Source organism: Rhododendron vialii, chromosome 10a (genome assembly GCF_030253575.1).
Source record: "Rhododendron vialii isolate Sample 1 chromosome 10a, ASM3025357v1".
In the NCBI taxonomy this organism is placed as follows: domain Eukaryota; kingdom Viridiplantae; phylum Streptophyta; class Magnoliopsida; order Ericales; family Ericaceae; genus Rhododendron; species Rhododendron vialii.
The window spans coordinates 10,312,607-10,333,329 of record NC_080566.1 but is presented as its reverse complement, the minus strand read 5'-3'; the positions used below and the strand labels follow the sequence as shown (position 1 = coordinate 10,333,329).

General features: G+C 37.9%; 1 protein-coding gene and 1 pseudogene across 2 annotated transcripts; one reads left to right on the top strand and one right to left on the bottom strand.

Annotated features, from left to right (window-relative positions):
• Positions 1 to 265: 265 nt before the first annotated feature.
• On the top strand, positions 266 to 1,615 carry LOC131303329 (senescence-specific cysteine protease SAG39-like; annotated as a pseudogene).
• A 1,763-nt stretch (positions 1,616 to 3,378) lies between these two features.
• LOC131303328 (long chain base biosynthesis protein 1) lies at positions 3,379 to 19,793 on the bottom strand. Of its 2 annotated transcripts, none has more exons than XM_058330140.1 (13): positions 19,423 to 19,793; positions 17,710 to 17,962; positions 17,508 to 17,602; positions 14,739 to 14,830; positions 14,096 to 14,189; positions 13,939 to 14,011; positions 13,704 to 13,836; positions 10,069 to 10,243; positions 5,525 to 5,665; positions 5,345 to 5,440; positions 5,070 to 5,211; positions 3,917 to 4,044; positions 3,379 to 3,831 (listed from the first exon to the last, which is right to left on the bottom strand). In XM_058330140.1, the coding sequence occupies exons 2-13, from the start codon at positions 17,819 to 17,821 to the stop codon at positions 3,655 to 3,657; spliced, it is 1,458 nt and encodes a 485-aa protein (XP_058186123.1). In that variant the 5' UTR covers positions 17,822 to 17,962; positions 19,423 to 19,793; the 3' UTR covers positions 3,379 to 3,654. The 2 variants fall into 2 exon arrangements, with proteins under 2 accessions (XP_058186123.1, XP_058186122.1); XM_058330139.1 differs by having other exon boundaries at positions 17,710 to 17,969; positions 19,423 to 19,769.
• Between the last annotated feature and the right edge of the window lie 930 nt (positions 19,794 to 20,723).

Here is a 20,723-nt window from a genome sequence, read left to right as displayed (position 1 = left end):
AACCAAGCTCGATTCATATAGCTTTATCGATTAAAAGTGCATAAACCCACGAACTCGATCGGGAATTTTTTTGGGACTCGAAACGTGTAATATCCCACATCGGGGAAATGTTAAAAAGTGAATTCCACATATACAAGGAATTATAATTAGGATTATGCGTGCACGTAGTAAAGTAGTGTTTCTCTAAAATATGAAACAATTATTTTGTTCGACGAAATTAATTCTTTTATTACCTTGTATCTCCAATGTGCTAGTAGTACGTACAATGGCTTCCACAAACAAATACCAAGTCATCTACTGATTCTACTTTGCTGTGCTATTCATTTTGGGAGCTTTGACTTCTCAAGCCACGTCTCGCTCCCTCCAAGATGCATCCATTTCTGATCAGCATAAGCAATGGATGGCTCGTCACGGAAGTGTATACATGGATGCCGAGTAAGAAGGAAAACGATTAGAAATATTCAAGAACAATGTGGAAATAATAGAATCTTTCAACAAAGCCGGAAACAAGCCGTACAAACTTGGAGTTAATCATTTTGCAGATCTTACGAATGAAGAGTTCAAACTACACAAGGGCCATCCAGCAGTGGAGCATATTTCCTCCACTGGAACACCCTCCTTTCAATATGAAAATGTTCCTGTAGTGCCATCTAGCATGGACTGGAGGATTGAAGGGGCGGTAACGCCTGTTAAAGACCAATTTGAGTGTGGTAAGTTGTTTTTCCTAAAGTCACAAAACTAAATAGAAAACAAAACGACATTTAATTAGGTATTGCATAGATTCTAACAATCCACTTGCTATTAACGTTTAGGTTGTTGCTGGGCATTTTCTGCTGTGGCAGCCATGCAAGGAATAGTTAAATTGAGAACTAATGCGTTAATCTCTTTGTCAGAGCAAGAACTAGTTGACTGTGATACCGGTGGTAGCGATCATGGTTGCAAGGGTGGTCTAATGCAAAATGCATTCCAGTTTATCCTAAATAACCAGGGCCTTACAACCGAGGCAAACTACCCTTACCAGGCAATCGAGGGTACTTGCAATATTTCAGCACTTGGTGATTACGCAGGCATGATTACCGGCTACGAAAATGTGCCCACTAATAACGAGAGTGCCTTGTTGAATGCTGTTGCCAACCAACCCGTCTCTGTGTCCATTGGTGATGGAGGACACGGTTTCCAATTCTACAAAAGCGGTGTCTTTACAGAAGGATGCGACACTGTCCTTAATCATGCTTTAACGATTGTTGGATATGGAACTAGTGATGATGGGATAAAGTAATGGCTGGGAAAGAACTCCTGGGGCACGGGATGGGGTGAAGGCGGGTATATACGCTTGCAAAGAGATATCGATGCAAAGGAAGGCATGTGTGGCCTTGCGATAATGCCTACGTATCCTACTATATACTAACAGAATTAACAGCTTAATGAAAACTCTAGCTACCATGTGCCCATTGCTCTTTCAACTCCATATTCTGGAGGGCTAAGAATCTTTGCCATTTTCTGCCTACTTTCAATTGTTTTTGAGGATATATCGTCAATTCACGGCTGCTGCTTTTAAGGATCAACTACTGTCGATCCTGTGCTTATTATCTCTCTTTCATCTCCAATTTTTGGAGGGCTAAGAGTTTTGCTCTGCTTCCTTTTTTTTTTTGGTTGAGGCTATGCTCAATTTATTGATGCTGCTGTCAAGGATCGATGAAGATTTGATGCTTTAACCTGCTGCAATTGGCTTTGCCTGCTAATCTGCTGGAATTATGATGCTCTGCTGCTGTATTTCAACTGATGTTGCTGCTTGTGCTGCTGATGGATCTATGCTAAGCTGTGAGTGTTAAGGATCTAGTGAATTCTTTGTCGTGATATCAAGGAATTGGATGATTTCAAGCTGCTTCCTTGGAAATTGGATGCTTTCAAGCTGCACCTGGAATGTTTCATCTGGTTTGATCGTGTAGTTTTCTTTGGGCTGTCTCGATTTTGGGCTCATTCAATTTTCATTGAATGTATTTTTGTTTTCTTTTCCTTTTGTTGGCCTCTTTCGGTACCTCATTTTCTGTGATCTGAATTTGGTCTCTTCTCGATCTTCTAATAAAATTTTGTTACCTATAAAATAAAAATAAAAAAACAAACCCACTGTTACTCTGGTTTTACTCTTTCTTGACTTTATTCGCACGGGAGCAATAGCAATATGAGATTTAGTTGTCCATGTGAAGTGTTCCTACATTTCTTATGTGAAATGTCAAATGAAAGATTTTTTGAAGGGGCATTTGATGTCTACTTTAGTAAAAAAAAATTAGAAATCATACCGAAGTTTTGGAGAAATTTTTCAATGCCGGGTGGGTACTAATGGTGCCTGCTCGGTGCATCCGAGCCGTCCATTTCGGTTTTGGACGGCTCGGATTTGGAGAGAGAATTGAAAAAGGAGAGAAAGAGGAGAGAGAGGGTTTCAATCTGGACCGTCCAACACACTTTTGGACGATCCAAATGGGCTGCTCGGGTATCACGTGGACACGGCCACGTGGTACCCATAACCCAGTCCTTATGTTTGTCTTGGAGCATCTCTAGTCGTATTTTTGGTGCTTCGTAGGATTTAGCTTCTGTTCTGTTTGTAGAGCTTTTGTTCGGGCTTTGATTAGATTGTATTTCTCTGTTTTTCTCATGGGTATGCCCCGTTGATCTTGTTTCCCTTTTGGGTTGTTTCAATAAAATTTTCAATTACCAAAAATAAAAATAAAAAAATACAATTTTTGATACACTTTTTATGGCACTTTAATGCATAAAAAAACTAGAAACAGTGTACCTAGTATAGTTGATTGCCTACCACTCCCCTCCTTTAGGAAGCGGAAGTTCGAGCCTCTCCGTGAACGGTTTTGAGATCAAGGCTATAAAGAGTCCCTGCACCCCCTATGATAACCTAACATATCCACTAACTATACCCTGTAGCCAAAAAAACATTAACACATAAAAACTGTAATATTATTTTTTGTCATTTTTCTTCCCTATTAACAACCCATTGAGTTGTCATTACCATTGTCCAAAAGAAATTTTGTCATTATAAGCTACTTTTGACCAATTTCATCACGTGTTTGCTTAAACAACTGTGGATAGAGTGCTGGTGATATAAACAGTGAAACCACATGAAGCTTAATAGTCATTTCTCCTTATTAAGAAAAACCTTACTTAAATTTACTCTGTTTTCTTCTTCTGTCATTTGTTGTTAATTTAAGTTGTTTCCTTTTTTACTGAGTCAATAATATTGCAATATTATTGACTTGAGAGTCAATTTGTCAGCTTTCTATAGATTTTTCTACTACTGAAGTTGCTTTTGTTAACCAAAAAAAGTGTAGAACAAACACAATCAAGTACACCACAGAACCTAAAATGGAAACAAAAGGTGTTATGACAGATAAATAGAAAACATGAAAAAGATTTCAACAATCAAAATCTCAACAAAGCATAAAATGCTAGCTTCAAGAGACACAGCACGCTACCTGCTGCACTTCTACACTTGCCCACACAAAGAGTGAACACAAAAGATACAAATTGCATACAAAAAAACAAAGACCCACTGGCACAGGAAAAAGAACTAGAACTGCAACATTCCAGCTGTTTCTTTCTTCAGTATCAGCGGCAACAAAAATGAGCTGTGGCATACGCTATTCAATCGTGCGCAGCTAAAACTAGTGCTGCAACTCTCTTCAGCGAACCAGACGCTTTCAGCAGATCAGATTCCGAATGTCCAGCGGAGATGAATAATCTGATACCCACGGGTAGACGACATTTATCAAGTGTTGATCTTTTGGAAGTCACTACGAAAACAGAATCCTCCTTCAATGCCTGCAAATGTACTTTTGAAAAACTTAGGAGTGCGCAAATATCAACAATGCAGAGAAAGAGTGACGGAAATTTAAAAATTACTTACCCGATCGGCAATTTCATCGAGCAGCTGCAGGTCATTCTTCAAGGAACCTGAGGAGTTCTTTAGCCGAAGAAAAACAATTGGCGATAGTGCATCACTTGCAACCTCAAGGCCTTGGACATCTGACAATCCTGCAAGCGCCAAAAAAATATAAAAGCCGAAAAGCTAATAACAAAAGGACAACTACTAAGCAAATTTTAAGTTTCAATGTTCTCCTACTTTTCCAACCAGAACAATATCCAACTTCGTTGTACTCGGCTTTTATGGTATAATAATAATACAACTTCTACCCAATATCACCCACTAGAGCCTCACAACCAGGCTTTGCCAACGAATAGGCCGTGACCGACCTCCAAACAGAGAGAGCAACAATCCCTCAACTGCGGCAAAGACAACCAAACAACACCAGAAACCCCACATAGGGGAGGGAAAACTCCCATTAAAGAGAGAACAAAACCCAAGGCCAAACCAACCAAACTCAAAACAAACAAAACTAAAAAGACAAGGAAAAATAATAACCTGGCCAAGGACACATAGGTTAGTTTAGGCAAATACATACATTTTCTTTTGACTTTCACGGTATTCAAACAGGTTTGAAATGGTTCACGGGATTCAGCCAATTGCCTTGATCATGGAATATCCTGCGATTGTTTCTACTATCGCATAACTGAAAACGTTTCAAAACTTCCTTTAAATGTTTCTTGCTAGTCAAATGAATACAAGAAAATAACTTATCCTTACTTCTTTTTTCCCCATTTTTTCCAATTCCAATCATTTTCGCTTTCCTATCTTTTTCTTCCTAATGAAACGGACTCGAGGTATGTACTTCCCTAAAACAAAACCCTAAATGGATACCCAACACCTCAGCATCACATTCTTTTTTCATAGCTATAAGCTGTAGGATTACACAGCTTCCAAGCATCACAGGCATAATGAAACTTAGAGGTGCATGCAGCCAACAAATGATCTCAAGCACTCAGTCTGATGAAAGTAAGACGAACCAAGCCTCATAGAAGTGTTCTCACGTTGAGGAGAAAGGCAACTACACTGGGAACCACGCCGGCACCTCCGCCTTATCACTTAGGAGGCTATGACTACCACACAAAATGGATACATGCTAAAAGAGTACTCAATCAGACGAAAAAGTAAGACAAACCTTTGCATAGCACGGAAATATTTTTCTTCAATTTAGTAATAAGATCAGGATTTTCCTCCAGAATATCAAGAGCAGTAATAGCAGCACTTGCAAGGTATGGGGGCAAGGAAGCAGAAAAGACATAACCAGAACTGCTCAAACGCTGTACAATAACGATTATATCATGAATTAGAGTAGGAAGCGAGGAAATTTGATAATTAATACCAACAAGAAAAGCAATAGCTCAAAAGGCCTGACAACAAAATTTTTTATTTTGGACCCTACGACTTTCATACTTGGTGATCAATGACTCTAGCACTTCCCGTGCAGAATCCTCCTTCTGTGGCTAAAGCATGTCCCATGGCAGCAGTTATGATGTCTATCTTCTCAACCTAAAACCCGGAGAGCATCATAAAACCAAAAGAAGAGATGATAGATAACTAAGAGTCCAAGACTGAGATATTTTCAGAACATACCGCAACCCCATAATGTTCTGTGAGACCTCTTCCAAAACTGCCAAGGACGCCAATCGAGTTGCTCTCATCCAATAGAACACGGAAGCGATATTTCTCTTTCAGCCGTATAATCTCGTCCAATGGAGCAATTTGACCTGAGTTCTGAAATTGAAGAAGCTTAGATGGAACAACATTCCCCAATAAATTTTGTGCATGTATATCTTTATATATGCCACCACTTTACGTCACAAGTATACTTATATTTGCTTACATAAATATAGCGGACATCATTTTGCACATTCTACATATTGGAAAATAAATAGAACAGTCAATTATCCTAGCAGAAGAACAACCCTTTTTTTTAAGTTGTTGAATGGTAGTATTAGGCAAGTCAAGGGACCCTGAAAAATCCTTATTTCTATTTTGGAAAGTTCCCATAATAAAAAGTGACGTTTTGGATTTAGGATTGCCTAAAATTTGAAGTCTAAGAAAGTAGAGATCAGGACTTTGAAAGCCAAATGCACAAAGAGAGGTGTTTTACCCTTCATGAGTCGGGGCGTAAGCATCGAGGAGTTCAGGCGTAAGCATTTCGAAAAACAAATGTATCTAAAGCTCCTCCAAGTCTAAAATATGCAATTAAAGCTCATTCATAGCTATATCTACATGTCAATCATAATTCCCTTCACATGAAATGCATTAAAAGAAAATGCAAAAGGCATGCTTTTGCAAGCACCCCATATGGAAGTTGTACACTTTGGAGGTCGATGAACCAAATTTGAACACCTCATCTTGATAAGGCCACATGATCTTGGGTAGAGCTCAACCCCAATAGCTAAGCTATTGAAGGGTGCCCTCACGCTTATACACTACCTATTATTTTGGTACCCAAGCGACGTGGGTTTCGCTTCACTATGACCCTCAAGGCAAGCCCCAACTATGCCTTTGGAAAAATTGGTAAGGACTAACACCTATAAATCCAAATTACCCATAGGCTTTACCCTCTTATATAATCCCAAGTTAATAGGTCAAACTTGCAATGAGTTTCTCGTATCTAAGCAATGGACGTGCGTTCTCCAAATGCCTCTATGCATGACAAGGTGTAAAAGTGTCCACGTGTCTAGGAGTGTCCAACAGGTGTTGGAGCTTTACATCTGCAAAGGCCAGACGTGCAAGGATAGAGCACTACACTTAGGATGGTAGGTCTAGTTGTCAGGAAAGTCAAGTGGAGACGTCTAGCTTTCAGGCAAGTCGGGAAATCAAACCAGTATGCTGCGTTCAGGAAGGATGAATCGCTCCCGAAAAGGAATCTATTGATTCTCTGCCAATTGGTTGGACCGTAGGTGCGATGATTTACTTCACAGGCGACTTCACGGGTGAGGTCTCTGGTTCAAGCCCAGGATGGCCCAAATGCGCCAGGGAAAAGAATAGAAGAAGCATCGGACTTCTTCATGCATGCTCCACTTGGCTCAGGGATATAGCTCAGTTGCGTCGAACACAACAAAAGTTAAATTGCAACCATTGCACCATGTTATCCCGCTGACGTGGTATAACAATCCAATAACAAATGACCATCTATGCATTGAACCCCATCAACTAAATGTAAATAGCTCATCCATCTCATCCCATTAACTACCATATCTGCAAAGTGTGGAATTAACTAAGCACACGTGGTAGTTTGTTATTGGATTGTTAGGTCAGCGCCATTACGTGGTGCAATGGTTACATTAATTTTTTGTCATTGAACACGGACCGAAAACCTTTTAAATGTTAGTTCTTCCTAAGTAATGACGAGTAACACAGAAACTGTATGGCATCGAGCATCAACCCTGATATTCTTTTGTGGCATGAGATCTTCTATACACGAGGCAGCCTCTTATACTCAAATAAAACTGATGGACCAAGAAAACGTTTATCAAGATTAACATACCGATCACAAACAAACGAATATCTACGGTTAAGTACCCAAATAGACTCAACAAGAAGAGTATTCGGTACATGGGTTTGAAAATCATCGCCCAACCATTCTTATGTTTAACTAAACTTGAGGTGAAGTTGCAGAAATTTAAACATATGCTACTTTGATCTTCTATGAGGAAAGCAAGACAATACTGAAGCTCTATACAGCATCGACATAGACACGACACTTATACTTCAACATGCAAATCTCCACAAATTAGAGGGCAGGTCGTGTCGGGGACACACTTCAGAAAAAATAGTGTAATTTAGTAGACAAATACAAAACAGGAAGTACCACATATCCTATTTTTCACATTTCTGTAAATAATTCACTCAAGTATTTCAACAGAAACGTTTTCCACTGACGTATTTTTATACTCAATCAGTCATCGTCTATCATACGAAAGAAGAACCCCATGAGTGTCTGTGGGTGTCCATAGAGTGTCCTAGCATGTTTTAGAGTATCCCTAGAGTGTCCAAATAAATGAAAAAAAGTACTACCAGTGGGACGTTCCCTCTAGACCACTATTGAAGGGTCGGGGAAAGGGATGAATGGACGTAGCCTAACCCCCGTCCCCAGCAAGGGGAGAGGCTGTTTCCATGGCTCAAACTTATGACTACCACGTTTAACTTTTTTTAATTGGAGTGTCCAAATAAAAAGGGTTGAAAAACAAATATGACACTTGTGATTTGAGAGTCTGAAGAGTGTCAGTCTGCCAAGTGTCCGACACTAGTAGTGACCTCTGGCGAAGTGTTTGTGCTCCATACCTAGATCTACATGTCATTGCCATAAAAACTGGCATCAGGATTTGAATATGGAGTGGTGGATTGCTTTTCGAATTTTGTGCTTCTTAATATGACATGACAACTAAGAACATGGAATTCTTCATTTAGATGAACAGTTCCTTCAGAAAGCAGGCCCTCACCAAGTCATCCAGACAATTAGCTCAAATACTATTGTTCTTGATAGACATGAACACAAGTGAAGTCTTGAACATAAGAGCCTGTCATATTGACAAAATCCTATGTTGAAGGGGCGGCCCAACCTTATAGGAGGCCCCTAAGGGGAAATCTGAGTGCAAGGCCTTTAAGAGTTGAAGAATTGATGTTAAACATTTTAACCAAATGTATTTTGCCTCTTATTTGAAAATTATATTTCTTTTTCTTTATGAGATGTGAAATTATTGACATACTTAGTCTCTAGTGTATCCAATTATAGTATTTTACATAAAACATGAAATATTTGAGAGATTTATCTTATGGACCTATCAATCCTGACGGAAAGAGTGAGTGATTGGGAAAGATCCTTTTTAGGAGGCCTTTAACCTACATGAGGCTTTTTTTACCAATTGAAATAGTATTGAAAAGTCAAAACTTGCAGCATACAAAACATACAAGTTTATCAAAGTAAGGCCTCTCAAAATTGGAGGACCAAGGCATAGTCTTTATGGCTTAGCGGATCAACCTTTTCCACCAAGATTCAAGAACAAGAACTGAAGCATATCGAGGAGGTGAAATTCATCAGCTAATTTCCACCAAATGCCAACACAAGTTGTGGAAGCCTGAAGTGGTTCCCATGATTATTCAGAAGTCTTTTTGGTCCAAGATGAAAATACCCATAGTGTTTAGGTGTTGGTGGTATTTTGGTCATTCCTATATCTGCTCATTGCTGTTTCTACTATGAATCCACGGGCATGGACATTTGATTTGAGGCAACCACTGTAGCTTCCTTTTTTCCACTAACACTGTTTTATAAAAGCCTACGATGTAGATCAGCAATTTAAGCTCTACATCAAAGGAAAGAAAGGATCATGTTTTCATAATGGGGGAATTCAGATTCAAGGTTTGGGTTCTAACTGAACATACAAATGACTATACCTATCTAAGATAGAACTTTAGTTTTAGCTTGTTCAGCTTTCAAAGAGGTATCTCACAAATTGATGATTAAAGGATCATTTTCTCTTCTTTCCTCAATATATAGATAGTGAGCAATTCTACATAAATAAACCATTTTGCACTCTCCACACCCCATAAAAGTCATTTCTACGTCCTTCAAAAATTTCCATAAAGGAGAAAAATCTCTGAACTCAAAAAATACCCCATCACCTGAAACAATGGCCACCGCAGCCTTTGCTCCCATGCCACCCCAAGCCCCATCCTCATACTTCCCAGCACACCCTTGTTGCCTCATAGCGTTCGAACAAACATTGCCAATCCCAAGCTCCTCCCAAGTCCCAACACCTAACGCCCACCCTATGCAACCGTGACCCTACTTCCCTGTCTTCCATCTCAATCACCGCCATGGAAAGAAACCCTATCCAAGCATTTTGAAACCCTAACCAACCGTTCTCCCTCCTTTTTCATCTAATTCACCACACCTTTCGCTCAGGGAAGCCCAAAACGCATGGCAAAATTGATTTTCTTCATCAAAACAGAACATGAATCCAATACCATAACAAATATTATTTTGATCTTAGAAGAATATTCCAAAAGTGGACTCCCAAAGGGAGTTCATAGGGGAAAAATACTTAGCTTCTAGGGTTCCCTTGGACTTACGATTAAAGAGAAAGTTATCAAAATATCGAAGTAACAAATTTTCTAAAAGGTACCTGGTAAATGGCCTCAACCACAATGTAGCGCCTTAGCTTCTTAGCTCGATTATTTTCAAAAGTAACTTTCTCTAAAGTACTTTGTAGAGACTCCATATCATTGTGTTTAAAATACACAATTGTACTTCTAGAAAGATAGAGCCCATTTTGTATTCCCCAATGGACACCCTCATCCCTGAAAGAACCGCATCGCCCAAGAGGCAAAAAAATTAGCATGAAGAAGAGGTTAAACAAAGAGAAAAGGATTAACCTAAATTTAATGCCAACACATGACGACTAAGGGGACTAGTATTAGTATGCCAAAACTACTCATGTTGTTACTAAGTAATTTAACATCTATTTGTAGTGAATTTCCCAAACATAAAGCATTCTCATATAGAACCAAAAGACAATAAAATGAGAGAAAGCTAGCTGCTTTAACCATGAATGGTAAGAAACTATAAGTAACAATAACTAGCACCCGCATAAATTCTACAAATTTGACGAAATAGATTTATGTTTATGGAATATGCGTCCAAGTGTCTAGCTGCACATGCAACCAAATAAAAAGTACTCACACGGCACCCGAGTTTTATGCACTCAGTTCTCTATGCTAGTTTGTGTATACCATTTTAAAAAGTATTCGAGGAATAAACATCCATCCATGTCCAAGTGTCATTGCACTAGAGCATACTTGTCAAAGGCGCGCCTTGAGTCGCTTGACTGATTCCATTCAAGGTGCCTTCAATGAAGTGCAGCCAAGTCGTGCCTAGGCGAGAAAAGGCGCGCCTCTTTCAATTTTGATCACAGCCATAGGATCAAAGCTAGGTTAAACGTATTACTTTCACTCCTTCAGCGTTGACTTTAGTCGATCGTAAATCTCCTCTCTCCCAATCACCAGAAACAAAAATAGAACATGTATCAGTTGATCTTCTCTCTCCTCTCATCCTGTTAGATTTCTTGGAGGGTTCCAACCCAAAACCAATTGGCAATAGATGAAGTAGCCTGTAGATTTTATTAACCAAGCTTGGGTGGCTTAAATGAGCGATGTGGGACAAGTCTAACACTCCCCCTCACGTGCAGCCCGGATGCACGTGGAGGTGACAGACCAGGAGCTGAGCAATTGACTTGGGCGACAGAGATGATAGACACTTTGTTTGGTTCTCCTCCCAGAAATAATCTCTCCAAAAATTGACCCCTTCGTCATCCGTGTTTTTTCGTCTTTAGTGATTTTTTGTCAAATTTTTTACTTATTTTATACTTTTTGAATGTACATAGCGTACCTTTATTCAAAAAGTAAAAGAATTTGTTAAAATGTTAAAAAAAATTACTAATCTCGAAAAAATACGCAAACCTATATAACTTTTTTTATCTCAAAACTGCAAATCAAACACAGTGAGAGACTTTCCCACGAGAGGCGGGGCCACCCAAGACCTAGCTCTAATACCATGTTAGATTTCTTGGAGGGTTCCAACCTAAAACTAATTGACAATAGGTGGAGTAGCCTCTAGATTTTATTAATCAAACTTGGGTGGCTTAAATGAGCAATGTGAGACAAATCTAACACATCCGTCGATCTACTCTCTTCGCGGATATAGTCAACATATATTATACTATATATGAAAATGAAAAAGCTTTTTTCTCTTTAAGTTTCCAAATATATGTGTGCGCGTCTATCCGTAAATATAATTATACTGCATATAAAAACAAAAAAGCGTCTTTTTTATGTGTATAAGAATATATAGTATTGGTGTATGCTATTTTTTCTATTTTTTTCCCACCTATGTGCGCCTCGCTTCAAAAAGGTATGCACCTCGCTTTGCACCTCGGGCTCGACAGATCTTTGTGTCTTGGTGCGCCTCTCGCCCTGAACAACTATGCACTAGAGAATTGGATCAATCAAAGACAACTTAGACACATACATGCACCCCAATAGCCACGTCCAGTGACATAAGAAGCAACAAAGCATGTCACTGTTTACCAATAGAGTTATGGGGAATTCTGGCAATAGAATATCAACAGATTTAGGGGTTTATATGTTAGAGTTTCCTATTGGAAAAAGGTTAGATTGGTTTGATTTGGAAAAGGGGCAACTTCAATGAAGCAAAAAGAAATCATTATCGGGCATGGAAATGCGATATGCAATTTTCGGGATAAGAATACAACGCGATATATGTCCTAGCACCTTAAGGGCAATGCTTGTATATTTGCATGTTTGCAATAGATTTCTAGGGTAAATTACAATAGCTTGTAGATGAGATTGTTTAGTTCATGAGTTGCCCTTCTTTATTCATTATAATGTTAGTGTTAGAATATTGAGGAGTTATTTAGTTTTGTCCCTCATTGGTTAAGAGAGTCTTGTATTGAGTCTTGACTTATTATAAATAATGTCTTTGTGTTAGGGTTAATTAATACCCCGTACACTTTCTCTTATATCTGACAACATGGTATCAGAGCCCCAGCTTAACCCCAATCCCAAACCACCACAACCCAAATTACTCTACAAGAAAATAGGTAATAGGTGACTAAAAATGGTGAAGAAATTCATTTTCGTTGCAAATAGTACACATTGGTGACGAAAAACTAATTTCGTCGCCAAACGTAACAAATTAGCGACGAAATTACTTTTACACTGTCAAATATAACAAATAATCTCGTCGCCAATTTGTTACATTTGGCTACGAAACAATTTTGTTGCAATGGTGATGAAATTAGACCTTTGGTGACGAAATTTTTTTCGCCAATTGTGTTACAATGGTGACAAATTTTTTCGTCGCCAAAAGGATTAATTGGTGACGATTTTTTTTTTCTGTTGCCAATGTGTACTATTTGTGACAAAATTAACTTACCATGACAAAATTAACTTACCATGTTATTGAAAGGTTGCGAATAAGAAATTAATGTAAGCTAATTTTTTTTGCATAACGAGTATTTTTTTTGCGTGAGAAGTTAGCTAGTGGTGTGATAACTACTCCCTTTGTGCTCCCTTTGAGTCTACAGGCGCTCAGTTGGCTGACATATTTACTAAATTACTATTCAAGCCCCGATTGGAGTTGTTATGTAACAAGATAAGACTTTGTGATATCTATTCTCCAGCTTGAGGGGGAGTGTTAGAATATTGAGAAGTTATTTAGTTTTGTCCCACATCGGTTAAGAGAGTCTTGTATTGAGTCATCACTTAATATAAATAATATGTCATTGTGTTAGAGTTTTTTTTTTTTTTTTGAACAGCAAAAAATAATTTTATTAATCTTTGAAAGAGATTACAAAGACTAAAGGGAGCAAGGAGAAAAGCAACAAGTGCCAATCCGAGACCCAAATCCTTGATTGGCAAGATGCAGACACCCCGTCTTTGTGTTAGGGTTAATTAATACCCTATACACTTTCTCTTATATCGGACAACAGTGAATAGCTATTGCAAGAATAAATTGCTCATACGTGACAACTTTGTTACTAGAACCAACCAAATTAAAGTAAATATCAAATAGATAACTCTTGAGATGAAGCCAACCATTCCCTTGGGAGTTATATGCTAAATGAACTGTTGAAGTTGAATTCTTTGGAAGAAAACTCGCCAAAGCCTTCAAAGATTAGTGCCAAACAACATATGATACACATATCAATAACCACAACAGTCAAGATATAAGATAACTCACACGACGATGATATCTCCCTTCTTGCAAAAAGCTGGAATTGCACTGAACATGGTGGAAAGTCCATAAGGATAAAGTATGGAGTCGGGAGTTCCCAGAAATTTAGCTATTCTTCCCTCACAATCAAGGTGAACATCTATCCAAAACAATTTTATCAGAATGCCAATAATTCGCAATTAAAAGAAGTTGACTCCAATTTCGTTTTTAAGTGTGATAGTTACTAGTTTTGTTGTCATACCAATTGTTCCATAAAATCCCCGAGGACCAGAAGAACCAACACCATATTTTTCCAATGACGATGTACATGACTCCTGTTACAAAAAGTTACTAAAGTTTAACTGGTTCAATAAATGGAAAGTAATACAAGTAGACTAATAGGAAAAGTTTCTTCTCACAAGCATCTTCTCATGTCCCACAAATCCAAGGTAATTCGCCGAAGCAAAGTTCACAACTTCTTTGCCATTGATCATAGCATGTGGCCCTGCAGCACTGCATAAAGCGCAACTCATGAGCAGGGACGTCTTGCTATAGTGGCAGATCTATATGGTAATATTTTTCTGAGAATCCATTATGTGGGTTATGAAAAGCAAACAATTGCCCAGCTCCACAGTACCTTCCAACGGAAAATAGAAACATTTGAAGTATAGAAGGATAAGAATTATCTTACAAAATTACAAATATCTTATAAGCAAAAGGACACGCGCACACACGCACAATGGTGCCCCCGTGGCCATGCTCAGGTGGACAAACCAGCTCAACCAAAAAACAACACAAAAGGACAAAAAACTCAAGTTAACCTGTCAAACTCTTTTCCTATAAAAAATGCAAGGCAGCCGGACAGTGCACAAAAAGGCAATAGGTGCACCACCAAGGAATTCAAAACACTACTTTACGGAAGGCAGAGCAAACAAACACAAGCAGACATGAATGATATTGCCATACCATAACCATAAGCCTTAAAAGAAATTAACGAGCATAACTTCCAAAACATTTGCGATTCTTCAATGTCCAGAAAACAAAAAACTAGCTTCATTTCACCTTTCTAGTACTGGAGGTTCACAGTGCATCTCTTCCGTAATTGGAGGTACGAGGGATTCTGGAACCCATTCGTCACATAGCTCATCTATTTCCTAGCAAAATAAAGCAGAGATGGGATCTTACAAACAAGACATAGACTGGTAACCTTAATGGCACAAAATATATATATATATATATATATATATATATATATGCCTGACTGAAAAGAATGTGCCTACATAGACCTGTTTGCATACAACCTGAAAAGAAACATAACGATGCAATGCAAACTAAAGTCAAGGATGAAATTACATACGCCAAGGGTGGACATTACAGGGTTGACAATTCGGGTATAGTACATACTAGCAAAAGGGTCGATATATCAGGTTGGCAACTCACGTATACAACCCGGAACATTCATTGTAATCCTTTTTCTTCTTGTCAATTAGCAGTATTCTTCCCGCGACCTTACAACTATGACTCATGAGTCATTTACGCAGATAAAATTCATCATAAGATTTTACAGGAGCATTTTTTCCCATTGATGCTAAAATGATTAAAAGTGAAGACCAGAACATATCAAAGCTCCTTTGTTTTTCCATGATGTAATTTTACTAAAAACATACAACTTATGACAGAATTTTGAGGTATGAAGCTATGCAAATCCATTTAACTAAAAAGTCAAGGAATCAAAGAAAAGTGCCGGTATATATACAAACTAATGGTTTGGTAATTACATTACTGCAACCAAATAACCCAATCGACCATTACCCTCAATGTACGGTATCATTTACGCCCTTCTTATTTTGCTAAAGTTACTCTTTGAGAACTATTGTACTTCAGATGTGATTGCAATTGAAGGCATTTGTCCTAACATGTTAGTGTCTAATATGCGTTGTAACCAAAGTTTACTGGTGTGTATCACATGTGTACCTAAGTGTGTGTTAGTCTAAATTTGCAATAATGAAGACATGGAACACTGGTTAGCATGTTGAATGTACCAAGGGTCCCTTTGCGTATAGAACCCCTGCGTGTTGTTGTAACAAGTTAAGCCTAAGTGTTCTCTTATGTAACAAACTCTCCTTCTAGTTTGTTCTACTTGTTCTATCGATCTGTCATCCTTTGTAATTTTGTTCCATTGATCATTCCTTCTTTGTGATTGTATCCACGAAGGAGAGTTTATTCCACAACATAGCGCTTAGGCTAAACTTGCTTATATCAACACACACAGATTTCTTTTATATGCAAAGGTAGGCTTAACTAGCTTACAACAACACAAGAGGATTTCTTTTATAAGCAAAGGAACCCTAATACATCCAAAGACATGTGATACATGCTAACAGCTGTTCCATGCTTTCATTATTACAACTACAGACCAAGCACACTTTGAAGTATATATGTAACACGATAAACTTTTGCTAGATTTAGTCTTTTATGTAATATATTATTGTTGTTTGCCTCTTTTTGGCTCAATTATTTCAAAAAGTACATTTTAGAAACTTTTGAGCTATTTGGTGGAGAGGTCCCAACACACCCAGGCCCTATCCAACCAAATGTGGTACTTATCTAACATACCATTTCACATGCAACCGCTTTTGAGGTCTGTCGTGTCTAGCCCCTTTTGGGTTTGGGGTGAAATGGTCCCTACTCTCATAACACAAAAACTTTGTATCCAGCTTAAAAACTTAGGCTATTGTTAGGTGAAGAGGTCCTAACATTATATTAAGTGAACCAATGTGGTACTTGTTTATCGAACGTGAATCAATAATTTCTTTGAAGTACTCTTTTATGTTCATATTGTATATGGACAAAAACTTCTTTTGTAATTTCTATGATGTACTCTTTTATGTTCATATTGTATAAGCATAAAAACTACTTTTGTTGGCGATCAGAAGGATGAATCTATGATGCACGGAAAAGGACACGGGAATTCCAAAAAAATGGGGACACAGGAATTTATTTATTTATTTATATTTATTTTCAATTTTTTTCCAAATAAAAATGGCAAAATGTGGACAAAATGAAAAATCCATAGTTCCAATACCATACAATACAACCCTATTGAAAAATTACAGTACGACCCCTGAAATTTAAAAAAATTTACAATTTGGCCCCCAAAATTTTAAAAAAATTACAGTTTGACCCCAATTTTTAAAAAAATTACAGTTTGACCCCGCCATGTCCCCATCGGTGTCCCTGCCGTGTCCCCCTGTGTTCCCAGCCGTGGCCCCCTCAAAAATTTAAATTAAATTATGGGACATGCCACACGGCGTGTCCCTATGTCCGACACTGCAATACGTCGACCTCTAAAGGTATCGGTGCTTCATAGATCATAGATGCTTCTTCTTTATAGGTAAAGATACTCTCTGATGTCATATCTGTGAAAAGGCATTGCTGTGATTTCTAAAGAGCAGAACAGAGAACAGTCTTTGCCTTGCCTAGCACCTATTATAGGGGACAAAAGCTTATTACTTTGATTTCCTGTTAACTGAGCCAACTGAATGTAAAAAGATTAGTGCTACAACATGTTTGTTATCTAATGCTTTTTGCATTTCTGCTGAGCTCTCTTTGATTTTTTATCCAAAGTCCAAAGTACAAGTTTCTACCTTCTTTCCTAAAATAAATCACAGAAGAAGAAGAAGATGAAAAGAAAAGAAAATCTAATACGTGCGAAATTGTTTTCAATAAGAACAGGTCCTCACAAAGCATCAAACAAAACAGAAACACAGAGAAAAGTAGATATAAAATGATTAAGAAGAGAAAAGTTAAATCAACAACAGTAGAGAGTACCTTCTTTGTTAAGGGCCGTTTTGGGGGCTTGTAACTTTTCTGGGAAAGAAGGAAAACAATAACCACAAGAAGAAGACCCTCCACAAATAGATGACCTTCAGCCAAAACGGGGGACATAAAAGTTTTAGTATTCGTGGGAATTAATCACTCAGAAAGGAAAAGGATAAAATCCCTCAACAGTAACTAAGAAATAATTGCCTACCACCAATGGGCACTCCAAAAACAACAGCTCGAGCAAACGGAGCTTCAAATGCGAATGTGACCATATCCAATGTACGATTTACCATATCCATAAAAGATGACAGTGAATTCATTGTCACAACTTTGAAGATGCAAGGCTTCAGCCAAACACACAAAGACAAGGACCTTCGTTTCCTATTGTTGTAGTCCCCACGCCCACGATGTGCACGTTCAAGCTATGTTCCCCATTGTGTACAGTTATATCCAGCATGTACCTAAAGACTGAATTGGTGAGCTCCACTAAATGATACTTTTCATAACAAAAAATAGAAAGGCATAAAATATACGAAATACGGGTCAAGAGAATAACCATGCAGTTAAATCTATAACTTAGTTCCTTCATGATTGCATCAATTTTACATTACTAAGAAAGCATATGTGATTTGGATTAGGAGTGTCATAAGATTCATAACTAAGTTATAGAACTCATAATATTCATAAAATATGGGTCATCATGAAGCATGTGAAGAAGAGGCCAAATTTAATTCATTTGGCTGGCGGTAATTGCTGTACTGCCACAGATCCTAACAAGACGATTATATCTTCCCAATTACAGCTTCATGCCGAGGAACTTGGACAAGCTCCAGAGGGTGCTCCTAGGGAAGGGTACAGGAGGAGTTTCAATATCATTCTATCACTGTGAACAGGGAGCAGGTTTGCTTGCACAGTTACATTAGCAGGGATGCTTGAAAATTGAAATGTTTAAGAGCAATTTCCAAGGCCTACTACCCCAAGGTCGAACACATGAAAACACAAATATAGATTGTTGAATTTCTATTAAAAAGGACCACAGTGTTGGATTTCTTGTCAGACCTCCTTCAATGGGACGCGGGGGGGCTGCTGTCCCAATTTTGGGGCCCACCCCGGTCTCGTTCCGATGATCTGAATCGTTCACTTTGTAGAGCTCGTCGAGTAGAACAATTATGCAAAAAATTAGCTTAATTGGATATCATTAACTACTTGATCGGAGCCCATATAACTCTCATTCCATGGGTTAGAGTGGATTTGATCCAGTGTTTCGGATCCATTCTTTTCGCGTCCACGGTGTTGGATGGACTTCTATTAAAAAAGAGAAGTAACCATAAGAAGGGAAACTTCCCTTTCTTCCCAATCCATTTTAAAGAAACCAAAATGATAATTTGAGCATCAGATATTAGGGCTTTTCATATTACGCAAAAGTAATCTGCTTGGACCACTAATCACGGTTGAATCATCAAACAGATAGGGGAGCTCTTTCAGATTGGGTGAGAAAGGGAAGGGGCCAGTCAAACAATTCTTTTTCATTTACCCAAAAAAACAATAAACAATAAACTCAGTCGATGGGACAAAAAAAAGGCAAACATATACATGATGAAATCAGAAGATATTCAAAATACCAAGAAAATTAAATTGATCAAATGGCAAGGAAATAAAAGTTCAAAACAGCAAATCCTTAACCTTCTGGTTATTCTATGATTTTCCTTGCCCTGATATTTCGCATGCCATCATGTATCGACGATAATTTTTCACTACATCTAAAGCATAAAGCATGGAGAGAGAGAGAGAGAGAGAGAGAGAGAGAGAGAACATTCAAACCAATTTCCGATTGACCCAAAAAAAGAAGAGAACATTCAAACCAATTAAACAAAATAATAGCTGAAATTGAACTCAGATCTGAGGGAGAAGAGGTAGATACCCCAAGTTGCAGATCCAGCTTCAGATCCGAGTCGCCCTGGTAGCGTCCCGTGGAGTCGATGCCGCTCCGCGGCTGTTGGTTGGTGGTCGCCGGAGATCGTCGGTGGTCAATGACGCCTGGGAATGTAATTTCGAAGGTCGTAGGGGAGAGTCGTCGATGACTAGGTTGCTTCGTTGGAGGTCGTCAGAGACTGGGTTGCTTCGTCCGAGGCAGATTAGTTGCTGGTAAAGAGAGAGAGAGAGAGAGAGAGCGAGCGAGAGGTGAAGAGAGAAACGTATGGACTGGGAGATGAAATTGATCATTCAAATTTTCAACCCAAATCAGTGGTGATCCTTTGCCCAGGATTGTGTTCTATTTTTGCCATTGAAAACACGTACTCAGGCCTGATTTGGCTTTAAAAATAGAAAAGTATTTTTTTTCTTTATTCAAATTTTTTTTTGTATTTATTAGTTTTGTGTCAAATTTTTTTTTGACTTATTGATTCTTCTCGATAAAAGAAATAAATAATAATAATTTTTTTTTATCAAAACTCACATTTTTTTTCAAAATGACAAGAATAAGTAAAAAAAATTGTCTTATTGACATATTTTTACTATATTCAAAAAATTATGAGTTTCAATAATATATTTTTACTTTTCCGATTTCTCCGACGAGACGAATTAATAAGTTACAAAAAGTTTAACATAAAACAAAAAAATACAAAATAAATTTGAATAAAAACAAAAAATTAAGTTACCTGACTTATTAATCCAAACCTACCCTCAACGCCTCTCAAAAGTTAGTTTGTGAGAGGGATATTTTTTATCATTGGATGTGTAGAAATTAGAGGTGGCAATTTCAACTCATATTTTTTAACGTGCCCACTAATAGCCTAACCTGTCCATATTGTATAATGGGCTGATAAGGGTTGAACCCAGATCGACCCATATTTACATGGGTTTAGGTGGGTTAAAAAAGGATTGGAATTAAAATATCCCCCGTTCACGCTAGTGATTAACTTATGCACAATAATTTTTTGATTTTGTCGTTATTCAATTTCTTTTTTGCGTTTGTTAGTTTCACGCCAAATTCTTATGTGATATGGGTGAGCAAGAACAAAAGAAATCGAAAAAATAAAAATATTTTAACTTTTACACAAGTATTTTGAAAAATATTAAAAAAAACTCAAAAAGTCAGTTTTTTAGATTTTTTTCTTGAACATTTTCCAAAATACTGGTTTAAAAGTCATAAATTTTTACTTTTCCGATTCATCTTATCTTTATTCACTCATATCACATAAAAATTTGACGTAAAACTAAAAA